The following is a 21,217-nucleotide window of genomic DNA, read 5'->3' on the forward strand; positions in this document are numbered from 1 at the left end:
GGGAGGGAATGCTGCTGCGGCTGTTGTACAGGGAAGTGTGGGGGAGGGAAATGCTGTTGTTGCTGCTGCACAGAAAAATGGAGGGGGGGATAGAAGGAAAAACAGACAATGGGAGGGAGGGAGACAGACAGACAAAGGGGGCCAGGGAGAGAGACAGACAGAGAGAAAGACAGTGGGAGGGAAAGAGACAGAAATAAGGAAAGACAGACAGACATATATTCTAGCACCAGTTAATGTAATGGGCTTAAATACTAGTAATAATAATAATTAAAAATGTTTTGTGAAAGTCACTTCTTTTAAAAAACATAAAAATTATTTATTCATTTTTTAAAACTTGCAGTAAGTGCAATATAAGATACAAATCATTATACACTTTAAAATCACTTAATATTCTATCAAAAACTCATTCAGATTAAATATCCGTCCCTCCCACATGCCCAATAACTGTCTTTAAACATAAGACAACATAAAGTATCCCCCCTTCCGACTTGGACATGTATATTTGAAAAGAAATTCTTATGTTTTCAGGAGGACTTTCTGGGTCACCAGGCCGCACATTGGTATAAATCTATTAGTGATTTGGTTAAAAAAAAACTAAAAATGGTCTGAGGGATATTTGGAGCATTGAGATTAAGCATCAGATTTCAGCATCTCAATGGCCACAAATTTGGTTTTGGAGAATGAGATGTACAATGTCAGCGTCTATGAGACAAACTTGGTTTTTTTTTGTTACATAGAGCTTTTTGGACCCCAGTTAGATTACAAAAGTTAAATAGTTCTTTGTCCAATAAGTGCTGGCATTGTAAATTAGAGGTTGGGACTTTGGATCATCTTTTATTCTACTGTCCCCATATCTTAGCCTTTTGGAACTCAATCTGGGATCAAATAAATTGTTTATTGGAAAACCATGTAGTGTTATCATATGATACTTTGGAATGTCTATGAGAAAAAAGAGCCAGATTGAAAATGAATTAAGAATTGATAATCAGCAAAAAAAAAAAAAAAAAAAGAAAATTGTTAGAAACCTACTTATTTGTTAAATTCTTAGAAGTTTAATGTTTTTGTACTTCACTGAGATTGTTCAGCTTTTCTTGCTTTGTTAACAGCATAAAACTTTATGGTTTTCCAGTACATAAATACATTTTTATGTCATGTTATGTCCCATCACCCTTATGAACATATGAACAGATCAGTCAAAAGGGAACATCCCAAACTGATGCACAAACCAAACAAATAATCTGATCTATCATAATAATAATAATCTTCTCTCTTCCCATATTTTTTTAACTCTGTAAACCGTGTCGAGCTCCACTTCAGTGGAGAAGATGCGGTATATAAACCTAAGGCTTAGTTTAGTTTAGTACATCAGAGGAGTATGGCTGTGTCTTCAAACTTACTGTCTCAAACAGTTCCTCCATGAGCTCATTCACTTCCTTCTCTGCAGAAGAACAGAACAGACGTGTGTAGCATTAAAAATAAAAACTATGCCCTTAAACGCTAAGGAAACATCCTTTCATTCATGTCACATGAAGCCCTAACTTATGGACAGACTTCTCTCACTAGGTGGAAGAATCAAGTGCACAAGTGAGAGCTCTACCACCTCCTCTCTACTTCTGTTTTATAGATTTATTTGCCTTCCCATACAATCTATGTTTGTACCTGAGGAAATGGAGAGTAAAGTGACTTGTCCAAGGTCACCAGGAATAGCTTTCCTGGTTCTCCTCTAATCATTAGGCTACTCCACACTCCTCTAGAATGAATTTCTTTAAATAAGAGGCTCGCTCATGAAGAAAGAAGGAAAAGCTTCTTGACAAGAAGTGCTTTCTCACTTGCTGCAAGCCACTGATCACCTACTCTGTCATAGAGGAGCTGCCCTATCAAGCTAAGCAGATGGAACCAAAGATGTGAGGAGATTAGAGACATACTAGTGATTCTCACAGCTCGGTCATTTCGAAAGTCCTCTGTGTCTGGCTCATCCAAGTCTTCCAAAAAGTTGTATTCAGGGTCGTCGTCATCATCATCGTCTGCTTCATCTGAGGAGATAGAACAAACCAGCATTTAGGCATGTATTCTTCTTCCAATGGTACCTTTAGAAACAGAGAAACATGATAAGGCCAAATGGCCCATCCACAGCATCCACTATTTCCTCCTCTCCCTAAGAGATCCCACATGCCTGTCCCACATTTCTCTTCATCTGAAAATAGTCTGCTGAAGAATTATATTTCATCACCCAAGCTTTCAAAAGAAAAGATTATTGACTAGGCTGGTCCTGCAACATACTGGGTTCTCTTGTTGTAGTCCTTGGATGCGGGGTTTTGTTGGGTTTTTTTTTTTTGGGGGGGAAGAATAGTATCCTACAGTTTGGGTGTATATTTTGGTATTGTCACTTACTGGTTTTTCTATTGGCGACCGCCGCCGAAGAAGCGCATACTGAAGAGGACGCATGTAAGCCTGAGCCCACTGGACTGCTTCCAAATAGGCCCCATGGACCCCAAGACCTGCAGGAAGTCTTGCACCAGCGGACATCAGCAAGCCATCAGAGAGTGAATCTGCATCTGCAATTTGCACACCCTGGCTTCTGGAAGGAAAACTTTCCTCAAGCTGGTGTCAAAAAGATCACAGAGATACTCCAAGTGCTGAGATGGAGTCAACAGGCTTTTGGACATATTGACCACCCAGCCCATGGACTGTAGAAACTCCACAACCCAAGCTGTAACCCGGGAACTCACCTGCAACAACTTTACTCGGATCAACAAGACCGATGCTACCCCAAATGGAAGCACACAAAACTGATAATGCTCTCCTAAAATCGCAAAAAGAAGGAATCATTGATGGGAGGCCCGAATAGGAATATACAGATATGCCTCCATCAGATCGAAAGAAGTCAGATATTCTCCAGGTTGGATAGCCAGAATTATGGACCTCAGGATTTCCATATGAAAGGACGGAACATGGAGCACTCTGTTGACACCTTTGAGATCCAGAATGGGCCAAAAAGACCCCTCTTTCTTACGCACCATGAAATAAATGGAGAACCTGCCGGTGTGAATCTCCTGAGGAGGCACTGGGACTACTGCTTTGAGGTCCAACAACCTGAGCAGTGTCTGCCGAAAAGCCCTCCTCTTCCAAATTGCCTGACTGATCCATTGTGATCTCGGTCCACCTCCGATAAAACACCCACAACCGGGCTCCAACTGGAAACGGGGAAAGGACCTGCAATGAGTCATTGGGCCGGACGAGTGGCGGAAGAGCCTCTGGAGGAGTATGAAGTGCTCATACTGAATGTGCCAAAAGCCCACGAACAACGCTGTACAAAAAAACGGCAGCCTCAGGACCACTTTATGCTCCTTTTATTTCTTGATTTCTCACAGCTAAACTAGCTGTTTTAAGAAACAGACCCCACAGGCACTCTAAACCATGGTCTGTAGCCATAAGGTTGAGACGGGGCTGCCCCCCCGACTGACGATCGCCTAACTGCCTGAAGTGACAAGGTTCATTTTCTGGGATCCAGAGTCTGACGGCTGAGGAAGTCTGCTTGAACGTTGTCCATTCCAGCCACATGTGCTGCTGTCAGTGCCAGGAGAGGACATTCCGCCCAAAGGAAAAGAACGGGGGCTTCCCGAGCTAAGGGAGAGCTCTTGTTCCCTCCCTGGCAAATGACATAGGCCACTGCCATCGTATTGAGATGGATGACAGGAGCCTATGCAAGATTTTTACAGGTTGCAAGACCTATTCCTGCATTTTGCTGGAGTTGCTAAAGTCACGGGCTTGTACAAACTAGTTTCAGTTCAGATGCTAATGTGTGGCATGTGAGTGTGTAGATTTCTTGCTGTGAAGTTTCTCAAGGCCACCAACCAGTGCTGGAAAGACAATGAGCTATTTGATAGTGCTGAAAGCAAATGCAAGTCAGCAGGACACTCCATCCGGGAACCTAAGAACTGATAAAGCGATGCCAGGCTAATGCACTAATACTGATGTACCGAAAGTTCCAGAAGCTAACCCTGTCCAGGGTCCCCCAAGGAAGAATGGAGGCGTGGACTATGAGAGAGTTAGATAGGCAGCTGGTCTGCTCCAATAGGGTGATACATATTCATAGCTAGGGGAATGATGCACATGGTGCAAAAACACTCTAAAGATGGCAAATTTGCAGAAATTTGGTATGAATCCACACTAGGAGACCCTAAGGATTCCATTCCTGCAGTTTTCCTGTCAAAAATCCAAATTTTAAAGAAGCAGGGAGAAGTTGAAAAAAAAGATCGTTGAAAATCCAAGATGGCCGCCTGGACCTGAATTTGTACCAAAAACACGCTAAAAATGGCACTTCCCGAAATAAAAAAATTACAAAAATAGGATTTTTCAGGTAGGGGAACACAGAGGACACTAGAAAACCCTCAAAATTAAGTTTTAAAAATCGCTGATGGAGCCCGTCAGCCCCTCTTACTCACAACACTGGACACACAAACTGCTGCTGCTGCTGCTGCATTCTAGCCCCTGTGAGGAGTCAGAGTTCACTGCCAAACTGCTGGAAAAGCTGTCTCCAAGCTAATGTTCAGGCTGCTGGTCAGACTCCACTGTCTGACCATGCCTCCAACCCTATGGACCACCGATTGCGCACAAAGATGGGCAGAGGCGTGAAAACGCAGCAAGTTGAAGTGTCAAAAGTTGAAAAATCAAAACAAAGACGACAGTGCTGCCATCAGTGAGCATTGGATTCACCATGTCCGGATACCTCAGAAAGAGAAAACTATGAAGAGCGTCCACGAAGGTGGAAGGTGACCCAATGAGGGGAAGAAGCTTAGTGGCGCTGAAAGGAAGTGGAGGGAGAGGGGGGAAGGGTAACAGTTATTAAAGTTTAGATGGAACCATCTCATTAAAACTGATAAGGACTTGCCAATTAATTACAGTGGAATATTTCTGTCTGAAAGCCAAGCCAGCCAGCTATCAGGTAAGCTGTCAATATCTTATCACGGGAATCTTGTCAGATCTGCTTCTTTCAGCGAGATCAAATCATCATCAACTAATATGACAGAAACCCCCATCAGAACATCACTCTAGGTAGGACATGACCAAGTAACACACAGATCACCAGGTCACCCACAGCTGTATTAAGAAAAACAGTAAATATGAGAAACTGAAATCTTATCCAACATTCTCTGATTTAGTGTGTTTATTCCTGGAGAAATAGTCTAACATGAAAAGAGTACTCACCCTCATTTCCTGCATCGTCTGTCATCAGCCCCTGCAGCCACTTCTTCCAGTCCTCATCATCAGTGGTGCTTGGGTCGTACATGTCTGGTGTGATGTCTGGGGCACAGAGTTCAGCCTCCAACTGGCCAAGAGGGATGTCCTTCAGGGGTCTCTTGGAGCGGGTACGAAATGCAATGAGGCTATCATCCAGAGGCTGCAGTTCATATGGAAAGACAAAACACGAGTCCTGTTTATGCCCACTCAACAAGTTATGTCCAGCTTCTAATGCAACAGCAGCACTTGCAAAGTTGCCTAGGCTTTCTCTCATTAGGAAGGAGGAGTATTATATTCATTGCACATTTGTTTTTAGGCAAGAACCCCCTAAAAAAAGTTTTCCAGATATTAACAACACAAAAATCACTTCAAAGGAAAATGCACACAACTGAAAGCACAGTTACTTACTGTAACAAGTGTTATTCGGAGATAGCAGGCAGATATTCTCACAGATAGGTGACTTTATCCACAAAGCCCGGTATCAGCAGTGGCAAAGTGTACTGTCACTAAGCTTTTTTTTTTTTTTTTTTTTTAATTCTTTATTCATTATAAATCATAAACAAGTATACATAAATACATCCATTACAATTACAATATAACACTTGAAAATCTATATCATATGATCTAGAACAAAAATATATACCCCCTCTCACCCACCAACAAAGCTTCAAGACTGCTCACACCGCGCATGCGTGAGTGCCTTCCCGCCCGACACCAGCTTGCGAGGTCATTAGTTCTATGCCTAAGTGAAGAAGCCAACTAGGGGAGGTGGGCAGGTTGTGAGAATATCTACATGGTAACATAGTAAATAGGGTATTTGCAGGATAGAAAACACTAATGTAATGTAAATGAGGCTAGATAAAGACCTGAATAGGCAGACTGGATAGACCAACCATACATGCTTCTTAAATTAATCATTTAATTTAAATGGTTCTTTTTCTTAGATTTTTCTTGGCCAGAAACCCAGAGTCCTGCCCGGTAGTGTGCTTAGATTCTATCTACTGGAGTCTCCATCAAAACTCACTCCAGACCATCATAACCATCCCAGCTATCGAAGCCCTCCCCTGCCCATCCTCAACTGAATATCCATATATGGGAAACAGGCCGTGAAAGTCTGCCCAGTACTGGCCTTAGATCCTTCAATATATACCCATTATTTTCTGATTAGAGATCTCTCTGTGTTCATCCCACGCTTGTTTGAACTCTGTCACCGTTTTCCTCTCCACCACCTCCCTCGGGAGCGCATGCCATGCATCAACCACCCTCTCCAAAAAGAAGAATTTCCTAACATTCCTCAAGTCTACCACCCCTCAACCTCAAATTATGCCCTCTGATTTTACCATTTAACTTTCTCTGGAAAAGATTTTGTTCTACGTTAATATTTTTCAAGAATTTGAACATCTAAATCATATCTCCCCTGTACCTCCTTTCCTCTAGGGTATACATATTCAGTGTTTCCAGTCTCTTCTCATATGTCTTCTGGCACAAACCTCCTACCATTTTCATCGCCTTCCTCTGGACCGCTTCAATTCTTCTTATGTCCTTTAACAGATACGGTCTCCAAAATTGAACACAAATACTCCAAGTGGGGCCTCATCATCAACACCTTCTTTCTTCTACTAGTCATGCCTCTCTCTATAAAGCCTAGCATTCTTCTAGCAACAGCCAGCCCATTGTCACACTGTTTCTTTGCCTTTAGATCTTCAGACACTATCACCCCAAGGTCCCTCTCCCCATCCGTGCATATCATCCTCTCACCTCCCAGTACATACGGCTCCTTCTAATTTCTAATCCCCAAATGCATTACTCTGCACTTCTTTGCATTTAATTTTATTACCAGATATTAGAACAATCCTCCTTCATGTTTCCCACTCCCTCCTTGGTGTCTACTTTGTTACAAATCTTGGTATCATCCGCAAAAAGACAAACTTCCTTCTAACTCTTTGGCAATGTCACTCACAAACATATTGAACAGGATCAGCCTATTTGAATTTTGTAATGATTTTTGTAATAATTGAATATTGTAATGATTAAGGGTTATTCTTTTTCCTTAGGGGATAATTTGTAAAAATGGGGGGGAGGGAGAGTCTAAATATGTATATGTTTGGATAAAATATTTTGTTGATAGGGGAGGGGATGGGAGGTGGGTGGAGGGAATTAAAACATGTGTAATAATATTGCTTAAGAATGTCAAGTGAATGATGTGAATTACTTGTAATAATATTGTACACTTGTTGAAAGAAATAAAAAGGAATAAAGATGAAAAAAAAAAAAAAAAAAAGAACAGGATCAGCCCCAGCACCAATCGTTGAGGGACTCCTCTACTCACCTTTCTCTCATCCGATCGAATTCCATTAACCACCACCCTCTGGCGTCTGTCAATCAACCAGTTTCTAATCCAGTTCACCACTTTGGGTCCTAACTTCAACCTATCAAGTTTATTCAAGAGCCTTCTATGAGGGACCGTGACAAAGGCTTTGCCGAAATCTAAGTAAATTACATCTAGCAAATGCCTTTGATCCAATTCTCTGGTCTCCCAATCAAAAAATTCAATCAGATTTGTTTGGCATGATTTACCTTTTGTAAAACCATATTGCCTCAGATCATATAACCCATTTGATTCTAGGAATTTCACTATCCTTTCTTTCAGCAATGCTTCCATTATTTTTCCAGTAACCGAAGTGAGGCTTACCAGCTTGTAGTTTCCCGCTTCATCTCTGCGACCACTTTTGTGAATAGGGATCACATCTGCTCTTCTCCAATCCCTAGGAATGACTCCCCTCTCCAAGATTTGTTGAACAAATCTTTAACCCTTTCAGGACCATAAGGATCGTAGGCCAATTTTTGTGGTTTTGATGACATTTTTATGGTAAAAAGGGCTTGCAGATGCCAAAAAATTGATTTTTTTTTGTGAAATATCATTATTTTTTTTTTTTTAAATCAAACTTCTGGCTTATGGACAGTGTGGCAAGTGAATCTTCTCGTCAATCTGGCAACGACGCTAATGAATGAATGTCGGAACCAGTTTGTTTACATAAAGGCAGTATCATATGGAATCCGTACATATCAAATTTAGAACTGTAGACTATCCCAATCAAAATTTATAGGATTTTAAAGTTATGGGACAAATATGTCCCTTGGTCCTGAAAGGGTTAATAGGACCCGCCAGAAACTCTCTGAGCTCCCTCAATATCCTGAGATGGATCCCGTCCGGTCCGATTGTTTTGTCCACCTTCAATTTTTCAAGTTGTTCATAAAAAATTTCTTCTGTGAATGCCACAGTTATCTATTCCATTCTCATGTGTAACTTTGCCAGACAATCTCGGTCCTTCTCCAGGATCTTCTTCCATGAACACAGAACAGAAGTATTTGTTTAACATGTTTCCTTTTTCCTCATCACTCTCCACATATCAATACATATCATCTTTTAGTCTTACAATTCCATTTTTCATCTTATTCTTTTCACTAGTATATCGGGGAAAAAATTTGTCTCCTTTTAAGAACATAAGATCTGCTGCTGCTGGGTCAGACCAGTGGTCCATCGTGCCCAGCAGTCTGCTCACGTGGTGGCCCTTAGGTCAAAGACCAGTGCCCTGAGATTAACCTTACCTGTGTATGTTCTGGTTCAGCAGGAACTTGTCCAACTTTGTCCTGAATCCCTAGAGGGTGTTTTCCTCCGGAAGAGCGTTCCAGTTTTCTACCATTCTCTGGGTGAAGAAGAATTTCCTTACGTTTGTACGGAATCTATCCCCTTTCAATTTTAGAGAGTGCCCTCTCGCTCTCTCCACCTTGGAGAGGGTAAACAACCTGTCTTTATCTACTAAGTCTATTCCCTTCAGTATTTTGAACGTTTTGATCATGTCCTCTCTCAGTCTCCTCTTTTCAAGGGAGAAGAGGCCCAGTTTCTCCAATCTCTCATTATGGTCGTTCTTCTCTGGACCCTTTCAAGTAGCACCTTGTCCTTCTTCATGTACGGCCACCAGTGCTGGACACAGTATTCCAGGTGAGGGAATACCATGGCCCAGTACAACGGCATGATAACCTTCTCCGATCTGTTCGTGATCCCCTTCTTAATCATTCCTAGCATTCTGTTTGCCCTTTTTGCCGCCGCCGCACATTACGCAGACAGCTTCATTGACTTGTCGACCAGTACTCCCAAGTCTCTTGCTATTTGCTCTTCCGTTTTCGCCAGACATATCTTTATTGGCTTCTTTCAGTTAAACCTGGTAGTCCTTTCTATACTCTCTTCTTAGGGGGGGTTGTGGGGGGGGGTTATATTTCACGAACGTCAGCTCTTTTGCCTATTTTCTCTATCACAAGTTTAGAGAACTATATCAGCAAATTTAAAGGGAAATAGCACAGTCTCAGGATTTGGGGTTGTTTTATTTTTCTAATCCGAGTCTGAAGTAGATCTGTTAATCTTCTGCAGGTTTAATAACAGTGAGGTCTGGATGGGTGCGTCAGAAGCCACAGCTCATTTGGGGCACTGAGACACACATACCTGAAGCAAACAGTGGACAGGAGAAAGCTCCAAAGGCGCAAGAGGGAGGCAAAGGCACCCTGGAGCAAGTCAGTCCAGGGCAGACACATCAAAACTCTGCTTCAGAAGAGACTCAATCCTATGCTCCTCAGAGTCCTGCAAGCTGAGCCGCCCTCAACCGGCACCGTATGCCAACATGTGATGGCCGAGACCACTTCATCCACCACAGGTGACTTCAAGATATCCCTATCCCCCTCCAGGATTGGATACAGGCAGGCCATAGACAGCACAAAACAAAAAGGCGTTTCTGGCGCCTTACATTGCGCGAGCACAATATCCTGAACATCCTGATGCATAGGAAAACAGCGGGAGGCTGAGCAAATCCCCCACAGCAGGGGGTTCATCACATGCGGAGGGCTCATTTGCGTCCTCCTCGAAATGCAAAACTGACAAAACCTGAAGAATAAGCTCATGGAGCTCTTCCCGCTGAAAAATGTGCACCACAGATGCATTCTCATCAGCTGTCGGATATGTAAAACACCCACCCGCGGCCTCCATCCCCCAAAGAGGATCGTGGAGGTCCCCCATGGGGTCCAAGTCCTCATCAAGCAAAAACGTTTCCCCCAAACAAAAAATTGTCCCACAAGACCCTCAGCTGCTGGGACAAAGCTGGTGGTACTGGGTTGACACCTATGCTGACGAACAGGGATGGACACGGAGGGCGGAAGGACCTCCCCCCTCCTGAAAAATCCGATACACTCGTAGAGGAAACAGGACCCTAGGCCACCCAAAGATAAGCCTTGCACATGTCTAACACAAAATCAGGGGAAAAACCCCCTGATAGCACATTAGGATTCACTGCCAAAGCAGGAGACCCAGTAGAAACCTGCCCCTGTCTCGCCAATACAGGAGGAAGATCACCTGAGGCTGTACACAAAATGGAGGAGCTTCCCGCCACAACCAGTGCAAAACCCACCAAAAAAATCTCCTCCCAGGCCTGCAGTGGCAAAGAGGCCTGAACCGTCGCAGCCACTAAAGCAGGCATGCCGGCAGCAGCGGTAAGGGAATCCCCTAGCACTATCAGGTGTGAGGGAAACCTTATTTTCCTGACCGCTAGCGGCTGGGGAAATCCTTGTGTGGGTGGTAGGGGAAGCCCGGGCTTCCTCACTGCCTGCTGCCAACGGTGAACCAATCGTGAAGGGGAACCCTGCTCACCAGTACCTGAAGCCGACCAGAATTCCTCATCGTGGCGACCAGAGCACTGTGAGCAGAGGCCAGCCACATCGACCTCACGTCTGGAGCACAATGAGCACTTTTACCCTTTAAAAGTGCTCATTGCGGAACACACTACTAGATGAAAAGAAAAAGTGCCCATTAGTAAGTAAAGTCAATTGAAGGGTCCCCTTCAGACGGGCACTGCTTCAGGATCTTTTTTTTTTTTTTTAACTTTACTTGAACAGACCCCACTGGCTCTTTAAGCCATACGCCTTGCCAGTACTGGTGGCAAGGCTTACAGCTAAGGCACCTCTACAGAAAAAATTTGGGGGAAGGGGTGGAAATGGGGGAGGGACTCGACTCGAGTGCGACACCCCTGAGGTTGAACGACTGCTGAAAGGGTCACCTCCAAGCTCAATCCGGCACCACACAAATTCCAACAGGTTTACACTAAACCAGGAAGTCTACACAGGCTTACCACCTTCTGGAAACCGAACGAGGAACTCTCATAATAAGATACGTTGTATGCTTACAAGGCTAGGAGGAATACAGAGCAGTAGATTAATGAATAAAAATCATGCAGTCCTTTGATAGTGCTACCTGGAAGGAATCCATGCAGACTGGGCTGGAGGCCAGCTCTTCATCTACTGCATGCAGCTTCTCCATAAACATGCTGTCCTTGCTCTGTCGGAGCTTGGGAGGAGGGGGAGGTGGTCCCATGGGAACCACTTCGGCGCTGACATGTCTAAATGGAGGGGCAGAAACTTTTGTCTAAAAAGAGAGAGAGAGAAAGAGACCCAATTTGAAAAGTTAAGAAGGAAGTCATCTCAGGGTCTCAGATCACTGGAGGTTTGGTTCAATTTTTTTTTTAACCTGGATCACACAGTTACACACATGGGTGGGTACAAGGTACTGGGGCAGGGAAGAAAGCAAGGCCTAGCCATTCACCCTGTCAGCCTCCGGAGTGCCAGAAACCAAAGTCAATACCTGACAATCAGGAGTGGGCCCAAAGGAGGGCAAAAGCTACTGGCACCAACAAAAAGGATTCAGTGTCACTCTTCAAACGGTGAGATTAAATCACAGCTGTCTCTTGCTTAATGCACTGTGCAGCTTAACCTACTTTTCCACACAATTTCACAAATCAACATCTGTTACAGAATTACATTTGCAGATTTGCTAAAGGCAATATGAATAACTTTTAATGGCTGTTTACTGCTAAAAAAATTTTTAAAAAAAACTAAGCTTACCTCAGGTGAGGTGGCAGCTTCCTCATCTGTCTCCATCAACTCACACGCTGTGGCCCTATAGCCTTTAGGACCCCTTGGAGAGGAGGAGGTGCTCTCCACATCACTTTCCAATAAACTCTGCAATCAATCAACATACTTATATTTAGGCACTGAAACCACCATTAAAACTAAAGAAAAAGGACAAATTTTATTCCCCTTTGATGTGTGGCTAGAAAAGAAACATTCTGAAGAAACACTACCGTGAGAAAAAAAAAAGACAGAGATAGCAAGGTGTGTGCTTGTTTATTTTATTTATATGTACTTTGTAATTTGCAGAATATAAATGTTTTTAAATAAATAAATAAAAAGATAGATAGATGCTCCTTGAGAACGAGAGAAAGAATGAAATTGAGAGAGCAGCCTTTGAATCAGTAGCTGGCTCTTAAAGAGATAGTTGGCTGGTTCTGGAGTCATAATGTCATCATTTAGATTATTTCTGTCATAAAGGACTCAGTAAATAAAGAGACAGACCTTTCTTTGGATAGCAAAGCTGCCAAATCCATGCCAACATGCCAAGAAATTACCACCAGACTGAGCTATGATCACAAGAAAACAGACCTCTTCAGCTGTTTCATCCTCCTCTTCCTCCTCCGGTTGGTACTCCTCATCAGATGAGTCCTCCTCTTCCAGGGGTATATCCACAAACTGTGGGGCCTGGAGCAGCAAAAAGAAAGAATTACACAAAGTGAAAAGAGAGGGAACCAGGCTCAGGATGATACAGACCTGTGGGTCTATCCTTGAAGGAGTTCTGATACTGTCAACTAGCCACCATGAGATAGAAAGAGCAAGTCATAGGGAAGGAAGAAAAAAAAAAAAATGCTACAATCTGGAAGCAAGTTTATGTTCAGAAGCAAAAAGAAAACTGATCACAGGTCAGGTCTTCTTTGTGGACCATCCAACTGTCAGGCTCTAGAACATGGGGCCTGCTCAGAGCCCTCCAGATATGTGCTCTTGCTTATTGTTCAGCAGGGAAAACCAATGCAGATAACCTGCCACTTCAATTTATAGGATTTAAATCAGACCTCCAAGGAGCATTTTCATGGGTCTGTAGGCCTTGGTTAGTTAATATCAATTTTCATCGGCCTTTTTACCATGTATTTGAAGATAAGGGAATAGTTTCTTAATTAGATTTCTCTGAAGGGGAACGAAGGAGACAACAAGAGAAAGTACAAATGTAGCCCAGTCATAACTCACCTTAATCTCATTAGCCTTCTTAATTGGAGAAATATTCCAGGTGGGGATCACCTGTGTGTTTAAAACAATTAAATAACAAAGAAGAATCAAACATCACCAATAAAAAGTGATTTCTATGTGCATAGTAAAATTTCATTATCTTCCAGATAAGCTTATAAATTTTCTCTTTCAGCTGGTCTCTGAGAATAGTCTCAACCTCCACACACACCCTCAACCTATCACATTGCAGTCTACAGTTCAGATGTCAGAGGTAAGGCACAATAGGAGTTAATGAACTGTAAGAGGCAAAAACCAAATTGGTTGCAAGGAATTAGGAAAAAATATATGTAAAATCCCTATAAGAGTGGGCCCAAAATCTCAGTGAACAACAGAAATGCAGACTTCCTTGTACCATTTAAAAACAGTAGGTCATGACAGAAATCCCTATGAGTTGTGCTTCCAGAACAAAAGACAAAGTATTTATCCCCAAAACCTATAATGCTGCTTGTGGGCAGCTGGGGGATGGCAACATTTCTTCACCTCTCTGTCTTGTTTCCCTTTCAATGTCCTGCTTCCTGCCTTCTCCTTCCACAGACACTCTTTCTCCTTCACCTTCTCCAGACCCCTCATCCCGGCTGCAAAAGTGCAACTTTCAGTGTTGGCCTGCAGGCTGTCACAGAACAAATAGTACCCAGCTCTCACCCCTTTGAAATGAAGAAACAGCAACAGCCTCTGCTTGTCCAGCAGGAGGTGCTCACCTAACAGCTGTTCAATAGAGCTGCAGCTGCCTATGTTTTTCAAACCGGTCCTGGAGAAACCCCTAGCCAGTCAATTTTTCAGGATGTCCACAATAACTATGCAAAAGACCAACTTATACAATGGAGGAACTACATGCAATTCTCTCTCATGCACAGACTTTGAATATCAAATGGGCTTGAGAAAGACAAAGTTGCAGGATTTAGTACTGGTCTCACTCTACTTTCTCTGCTTGGAACCCACTTTAGATGATCCTTTTCTGGTCAGGTAGGCAATCTACACATATTTTAAACAAATATAGAAATAACAAGGTGGAAAACAGCCTCACCACTCCTTTCTCTACAACTTCCTTTAGTTTTGAACGTGTCATCTTGGGCTCCTAAAATGAAGAAAGGATAGAGGGAAGCAACAGTTAGAATTCTCATTTATGTCTGCAGTAAGCACCACCGAGTATAACTTGCCTTGAACTACTTCTGAAATTCAAAATCTTTTCCCCTTTTAAATTTAACCAAACATCCTCCAGCATGGGCTCACCCTTCTCCATAATACCACCAGTCAATTAAATTTTTATTTATTTATAATTCTTTATTCATTTTTAAAACTTACATCAAGTGTACAAGAAACTCATCTATTATAAATTCAATAAAACACTTGAAAATCTTTACTATATCATCTGGAACAAAAATATAACTTCCCTCCCTCCCATCCTTCCTAAAGTAATTAAAATAAAATATAATCGCAACAGAAAAATATACCACCCCTCCCCCTCCCCCCTGTGTAGATATAATCTCCCTTAAAAAGTGATGTCTACTCATTACAATATTTTTCCATAGGCCCCCAAATCTTTATAAAATTATTGTAAGTCTCTTTCTGTGTAGCAATAGCTCTTTCCATCTTATAAATGTGGCATAAAGAATTCCACCAAAATGTATAATTGAGATTAGAAGTTTTTCCAATTATTGGTAATATGCTGAATGGTGACCCCTGTCATGATTAACAAAAGTTTATTATTATACATTTAAGATTAAATACATCACTTGAATTTTCTTAGTATATTCAATTAAAAATTTGAAAAAGATTTGGGGACCATTGACAAGTTATTACAATGATTAGACACCATTATTCATTGAAGGTACACTTGCACATGGGGGGAGGGGAGAAAGTATAAAGTTATATTAAGATTTGATCAATTGATAATATTTATATGAAATTTTTGATTGAAATGTTTGGGGGGGGGAGGGGGTATAAATGTGTTTTTAAGAAAATGTTAAAAGAAATACAAGAGATGTTTACAGGGTTTTAATGATTTAATATTGTGTTCTTGATGTTAGATGGAAAAATTAATAAAGAATTTGAAAAAAAAAATACCACCAGTCAATTTAAATTAAGCAATTTAACAGGAAAATGCTCCTTTTCTGAAGGTCTGGACAAATATTCATTGTGTTCCTCTCATCTCCCCAACCCCGGCAGAGGATCGTGCAACCCCACAAAGAAAAAGACTTTCACTCACAAACATGGGCATGTCCTCTGTTTCATTGATGGCTGCCTTCATCATGGCCACGACGTGCTCATTGGTGATCACTTCCTATGGTAGAGGAGACAAGACTCTTTCAGAAAGTGCCAAATCTTCCTCTTTTCCCAAGTCCACCCAACACAACTATCATCAGACTTTCCTTTAGGTGACAAATCACTGCAATAAAGAAAGGAAGCCCAACTAGTGTGAAAGCCAACCTTCAGAAACCGTGAAGAGAAGACATTACCTTCACTGATTCAAATCGATTCAATGATTCACTTTGGTGAATCAATTCAAATTGATTGGTTTTCTAAAAAAAAAAATAAATAAAAAAATTCAAGACTCACAGTGGTAGCGGTGGCCGGCAGGCAGAGGCAGCATGGTCAACAGGCTGCTCCTGGCATGCTCCGCCAGAGCCATCTCTCTACTGCTTCACTGATGACATCATTGATGTTGTGGAAGAAGGAAGCCCTGGCAGAGCAGGCCGCAAACAGCCTGTTCAGTGTGCTGCCTCTGCCACCACTTCTGCAGCATGAAAGTATGTCAACTCTCACAGTGGGGGGGGGGGGGGGGGTAAGAAGTGTCAATCAGGAAGTACTGCACAGGGGAATAGGAGGGATGGCAAAATGCAGCACAGGAGGCAGAGAGGACAAAGGAAGAATTGTTGGTCATAGGGTGGAGGAGATGAAGGGAGAGATGCAACAAACAGGTAGAAAGAGCCAAGCTATATGACAAAAGGAACCCAAATCGAATGTTGGAATGGAGCTCTGAGTCAGAAGGTCGGGCTAGAAGGGCAGTAGAAGAGGATCTGCCATGAGAAGAAGAACCATATCTGTGTACCATGAATGCCGGGGCCAATCTTGAGCTACCAGGATCACGCGGCCAGGGTGCCAATCGGTGCAAAGGACTCTGCCTACCATCTGCCATGGGAGAAACCATGTACAGAAGGCCCTCCAATGGCCAAGGCTGCACCAGAGCATCCAGCCCGTCGGCCTCAAGATCCCTGGGCCGACTGAAGAACCAAGGCACTTTGGCGTTGACATTCGTGGCCATCTGGTCCAGGACCAGTTGACCCCAAGCCTGCACAATCAACTCAAAGGGATTTGGTAAAGAACTGAGGAGCTGCGAGCAGCGTCGGGCAGGAAGGCATTCGCACATGCATAATGTGGGCAGTTTGCAAACTTTCAGTTCTTAAAGTGGTGACGCACTTTTAAAGCTGTCCATACCGGGGCTCCGTGGATGACGTCACCCACATGTGAGAATATGTTGCCTGCTTGTCCTGGGATAATTTAAGATTTGTACATATGTTATAAGCAGGTTTTATAAAATAATGAAACCAAACTATAACATTTGAAAGAAAAAATGGAAAACAAGCTACATAAAACTTGTAATTTAACGGTGAATGGAAATTTAAAAAAGTAATAATAATCATCTCGCACCCCCGAGGATCTGACTCCTGCAGTGGTTCTATGTACAGCTTAGCAGAACTCCAAATGTGCCCTGCTGCCTCTCCTTCCTAACACCCTGAGCTTGTACTGCTGCTCTCTTCCTCTCACAGCTGCCGCTTTTCAGATGACAACCTCAACAGTTAACACTTACATGCAGAATATTTCGCACATTAATCGCCGTTAATTTGTGTTGCTTTGCCCCATCTTCCAAAGTCCGATTAAGCATGTCATCTAGCTTGAGATCACCAGAAAAGGAACTCTCCTCCTCGCATCTCCTCTCTCGCTTCTGTTTGCATGTGGCCTTCTTTTTCTTGTGCTTCTTCTCACCAACAGGTGACGCTTGTTCCTCTGCCAAAGAATGTAGAGATTAAAGTTAGGCAATATAAGACCACAAGAAGAAATTAATCACTTTATATATCAGAAGTAGATGCAAGGGGAAGTTAAACTTATTTTCCCTACAATTGGAAATGAGCCATCTGCGCAGCCACCAAAGATACCTACCCACAGGGATAAAAAGTGCAGTGTCATCTCTTTCTTCATCATCTGGTGGGCTGCTGTCACTGCTTTTACTCTCTTGCAGGTTCCCGGATGCGTTACCCTCCAGCTGAAGGCTTTTCTTCGCCTGAGATGACAGCTTTGGAGTTTGGCTGGTGAACACATGTGTCTTTCTCTTCACAGGACTTTCACCTTTCAACTGTAAGTTTTTGGGAGGTTTTCCTACAGCACCGAATACAGGATATCAGGGTGTCAAGTTTACTCAAAGCTTTTCTGCAACCTACAGCAAGACCCAGAGTAATGAAAATAGATTTGTTTGCTTATTTATGGTTTATGATTTATTGTATTTACATATTTTTGTGATGAGCAAATCAAAGTAGTGTACCAGCTATGTACAAACAGGCATGAAAACAGAACTCCTATCATTGATAGGAAATGATAGAAAAAAAGCTAAAATTGGAAAGTAAGGCGAGGCCAGGGGGAGATCAAGATGGCGTCGAGAACGGATGCCTGAACGAGCGGCGCTGCTTCCTCGCCTGAACCAGCATTCGCATTGACTCTCCCCCACATTTCAATATGGGGAAGAGGAAGGAAGCCTCTCGCCCTAACCCTCCAGCGACTGGAGCCTTTCAGCGGATGGTCCAGACGTCGATTCAAAGCGCGTTGGCCCGTCTGGGTGAAGAAACCCATTCCACTTTGGGGGAGAACCCGGAACTTTCGGGCACTCTCGGCGCGGGAAGCCGGGCATCATTGAGCCCGGAGCAAAGGCTAATCCCTCCCCAACCCGGAAGCGAACGCATGCAGGAATCAGAGAGAGTCCTGCCTCCTAGGGAAGGAAGTTTGGACACCTCTGTGAGAGGGACACCTGCACGGGACTCTTTGGAGGAAAGAGCAGGTGAACAGGGTCATCTAATTCCCTGCATCAGAGGAGAAGAAGAGGTGAGAGACGCTCCGGGAGGGAGAACTGTAATTTTTGGGGAGTTGAGAAAGCCTGAGAAGATTGATATGGAAGCACTCTGGCAGGCCATATCAATCATGGATTCCAACCTGAAACTATCTTTGTCTGGTTTGAAAATGGATTATGGTACTGTCCTTTCTAAGGTTGAGCAACAAGGGATTATAGTAACTAATTTAAAAGAAAACTTGGAGAAGCATGAAGAGGATTTGGGACAATTGAAAAGAGTGGAATTGGAAAGGATTAAAGAGAGCTCCTTTATTTCACGTAAAATGGAGAATTTTGAGAACCAACTAAGGAAAAATAACGTAAGAATGCTGAATTTTCCAAAATGTCCTATTATATCACCTGTAGAAATGGTAAGGAAATGTTTTCAGGAGACCTTGGCCATTCCAACGGAGAATTTATCTCCAACTGTGAGAGCTTATTACCTGAACATTAAACGATCACAAGAGGAGTTTACTCCTATCGGAAAGCAACCAGTTCAAAATGTGGATATGGATTTAACAACTTATTTGGAAAACTCCCTTGAGGTTGTGACTGATAGGTTCCTTCCCTCTTGATGCTCACAGTAGCCCTGGAAAGTGACAGGGAATTTATTTTGCATTTGTATTTCCGTCATATTAATGACAAGTTTTTGGGCTCTAATGTACAAATTTTTCCTGATTTAGCTCAAAAATCCCAGAGACGTAGAAAATAATTCTTGGCCTTAAAACCAAGAGTTCTTGCTCTAGGGGCTACATTCCTTGTTAAATTTCCCTCAAAATGTTATGTGCTATTTCAAAATAAGAATTTTTTATTTTTTGAGCCCAAACAGTTATTGGAATTTATTACTTCTAAAGAAGGTGTGGTTACCATGACTAATTATGACCTTCCATCTGGTTGTGAAATGGATTATCTTATGTCGTTACTCTAATAATCTAAATAGTTGATTTGAAATTTATTTCCTTTCTTGATCTCCAAATATTGTGGGCTAAATAAGAGTTAAATATTACTTGTCTATATCTTATTTTGTTAATTTTAATTTCTTCATCTCTTCATTTTCCTGTTGGTAGATATATATATTTTTATTGGGGGGGGGAGAAAATTTGATTGTTTTTAATAAGTTTGTTTTTATTTGAATTAGGCTATTGGTTGTACTTGAAGAAGATTGGGTGGGAGGGGGGATAATTTTTATATTTTATGATTATTTATGTAAGATTTTCAAGTGATACATGTTGTGATATATTGATATAATTTGTTACACTTGATGATGTATTTAAAATGAATAAATAATTTTTAAAAAAAATAATTTCTTCATCTCTGATCTGTATCAAGTTATCATTGTATACTTGTATTATAAAAAAATTCAATAAATAAATAAATAAAAAAAAGGAAAGTAAGGCACAGGCATGCATCAGGCACAAGCACCCAGCAGGGATGCACTACAACCCACTCCCATGAGCAGCCTCAAACATCAAATGCCAGCTCTTAGAACTTGTTTTCGCTAACTTGAACATGTTATAGTTGGTTCAAAATGGAGAGAGCGAAGCAACATGTTCCATAACGAGGTTGCAATGAAGAAAAAAAAGAAGTGTTGTTTAGATTCTAGCCATGTATGAGAGCCAGGGGAATCAATAGATGATGTTCACTGATGGAATGGAGCAACAAAGGAAAGTACGGGAATGACAAGAGAACGATAATGTATAAAGCTTAATGGATCAGAGCCAAAATCTTGAATTCTGCACTGGTTAGAGCGCCAATAATGCTGGAAAACAGTGGGGTTCTGTGGTAAAAAAAACAAACCCCAAAACTGTTGGCTGTGTTTGGAGCACCTTCAAGAGTTTATTTATTTATTCATTCATTTATTTAGCCCATCCTCCTAAAGGAGCCCAGAACAGGTTACAAGAGTACGTTCATAGTATGGTTAGGACAAACTTTAGTGAGAAATACAGACTTTACAGCATTTACAGTATAAACAAAGGGGTCTAGATTACAGTATAGACATAACATACAGACTTAGTGGACATAGGGTCGATTAAATTGCAGTATATTCAGTGTAGATATCACATGGAGATAAAATAGCTTTCTTATCGAGCGGGTGCAAGTTTGTTGTCGGAGAATGTAGTAGTAAGAGTTAATGACTTAACTCCCAAATACTGTATTTTACATTGCCGTGGTCAAGGCAAGAAGTGATCAAAAAAGGGAGAAGTGTGTGTTCAGCACATCTGCCTAGACAAAAGCAAACCAACCACTGCTTCATGCACAAACTTAGATTGTAAGCCCTCTGCCTTCAGCACCTATCAAAAGCCATAAACTAAATACAAGTTAATTAACTGAAATGCAAAATAAATGGCCTTCACTTCTAAGTGAATTTGGAAAGACCTTTGCTGGATAAAAACCAGTCCTTCATATGCATGGTATGACAACTTATCAAAGGTGGCTTGATCATCAATCACGCATCCAAAGGTGTTAGTGCAGGAGGTCCCAAATGGTTAAGAGCAATGAGCTAAAAGCCAGGGTTCAAATCCCACTGCTGCTCCTTGTGATCTTTGGCAAGTCACTGCCTTGGTACAAACTTAGATTGTGAGCCCTCCAGGGATAGAGAAATACTTAATCGTTACTTACCGTAAGCTACTACTGGAAAAGTTGCAAGCTAAATCAACATAGATTTTC

General features: G+C 42.1%; 1 protein-coding gene across 3 annotated transcripts in view; it reads right to left on the reverse strand.

Moving 5' to 3' along the window:
• Positions 1-21,217, reverse strand: part of LOC117350181 (GON-4-like protein) — a 95,546-nt gene that overhangs the window by 58,489 nt on the left and 15,840 nt on the right. For all 3 annotated transcript variants that reach the window (XM_033924250.1, XM_033924252.1, XM_033924251.1), the window contains exons 3-13: positions 17,614-17,829; positions 17,264-17,460; positions 15,662-15,736; positions 14,480-14,530; positions 13,417-13,467; positions 12,781-12,876; positions 12,184-12,300; positions 11,537-11,707; positions 5,209-5,401; positions 1,926-2,033; positions 1,398-1,438 (exon numbers count right to left, since the gene is read on the reverse strand). In XM_033924250.1, the coding sequence (XP_033780141.1) occupies positions 1,398-1,438; positions 1,926-2,033; positions 5,209-5,401; positions 11,537-11,707; positions 12,184-12,300; positions 12,781-12,876; positions 13,417-13,467; positions 14,480-14,530; positions 15,662-15,736; positions 17,264-17,460; positions 17,614-17,829 (1,316 nt within the window). The remainder of the gene's footprint in view (positions 1-1,397; positions 1,439-1,925; positions 2,034-5,208; positions 5,402-11,536; positions 11,708-12,183; positions 12,301-12,780; positions 12,877-13,416; positions 13,468-14,479; positions 14,531-15,661; positions 15,737-17,263; positions 17,461-17,613; positions 17,830-21,217) is intronic.

This window comes from Geotrypetes seraphini, chromosome 16 (assembly GCF_902459505.1).
Source record: "Geotrypetes seraphini chromosome 16, aGeoSer1.1, whole genome shotgun sequence".
Classification (NCBI taxonomy): Eukaryota; Metazoa; Chordata; class Amphibia; order Gymnophiona; family Dermophiidae; genus Geotrypetes; species Geotrypetes seraphini.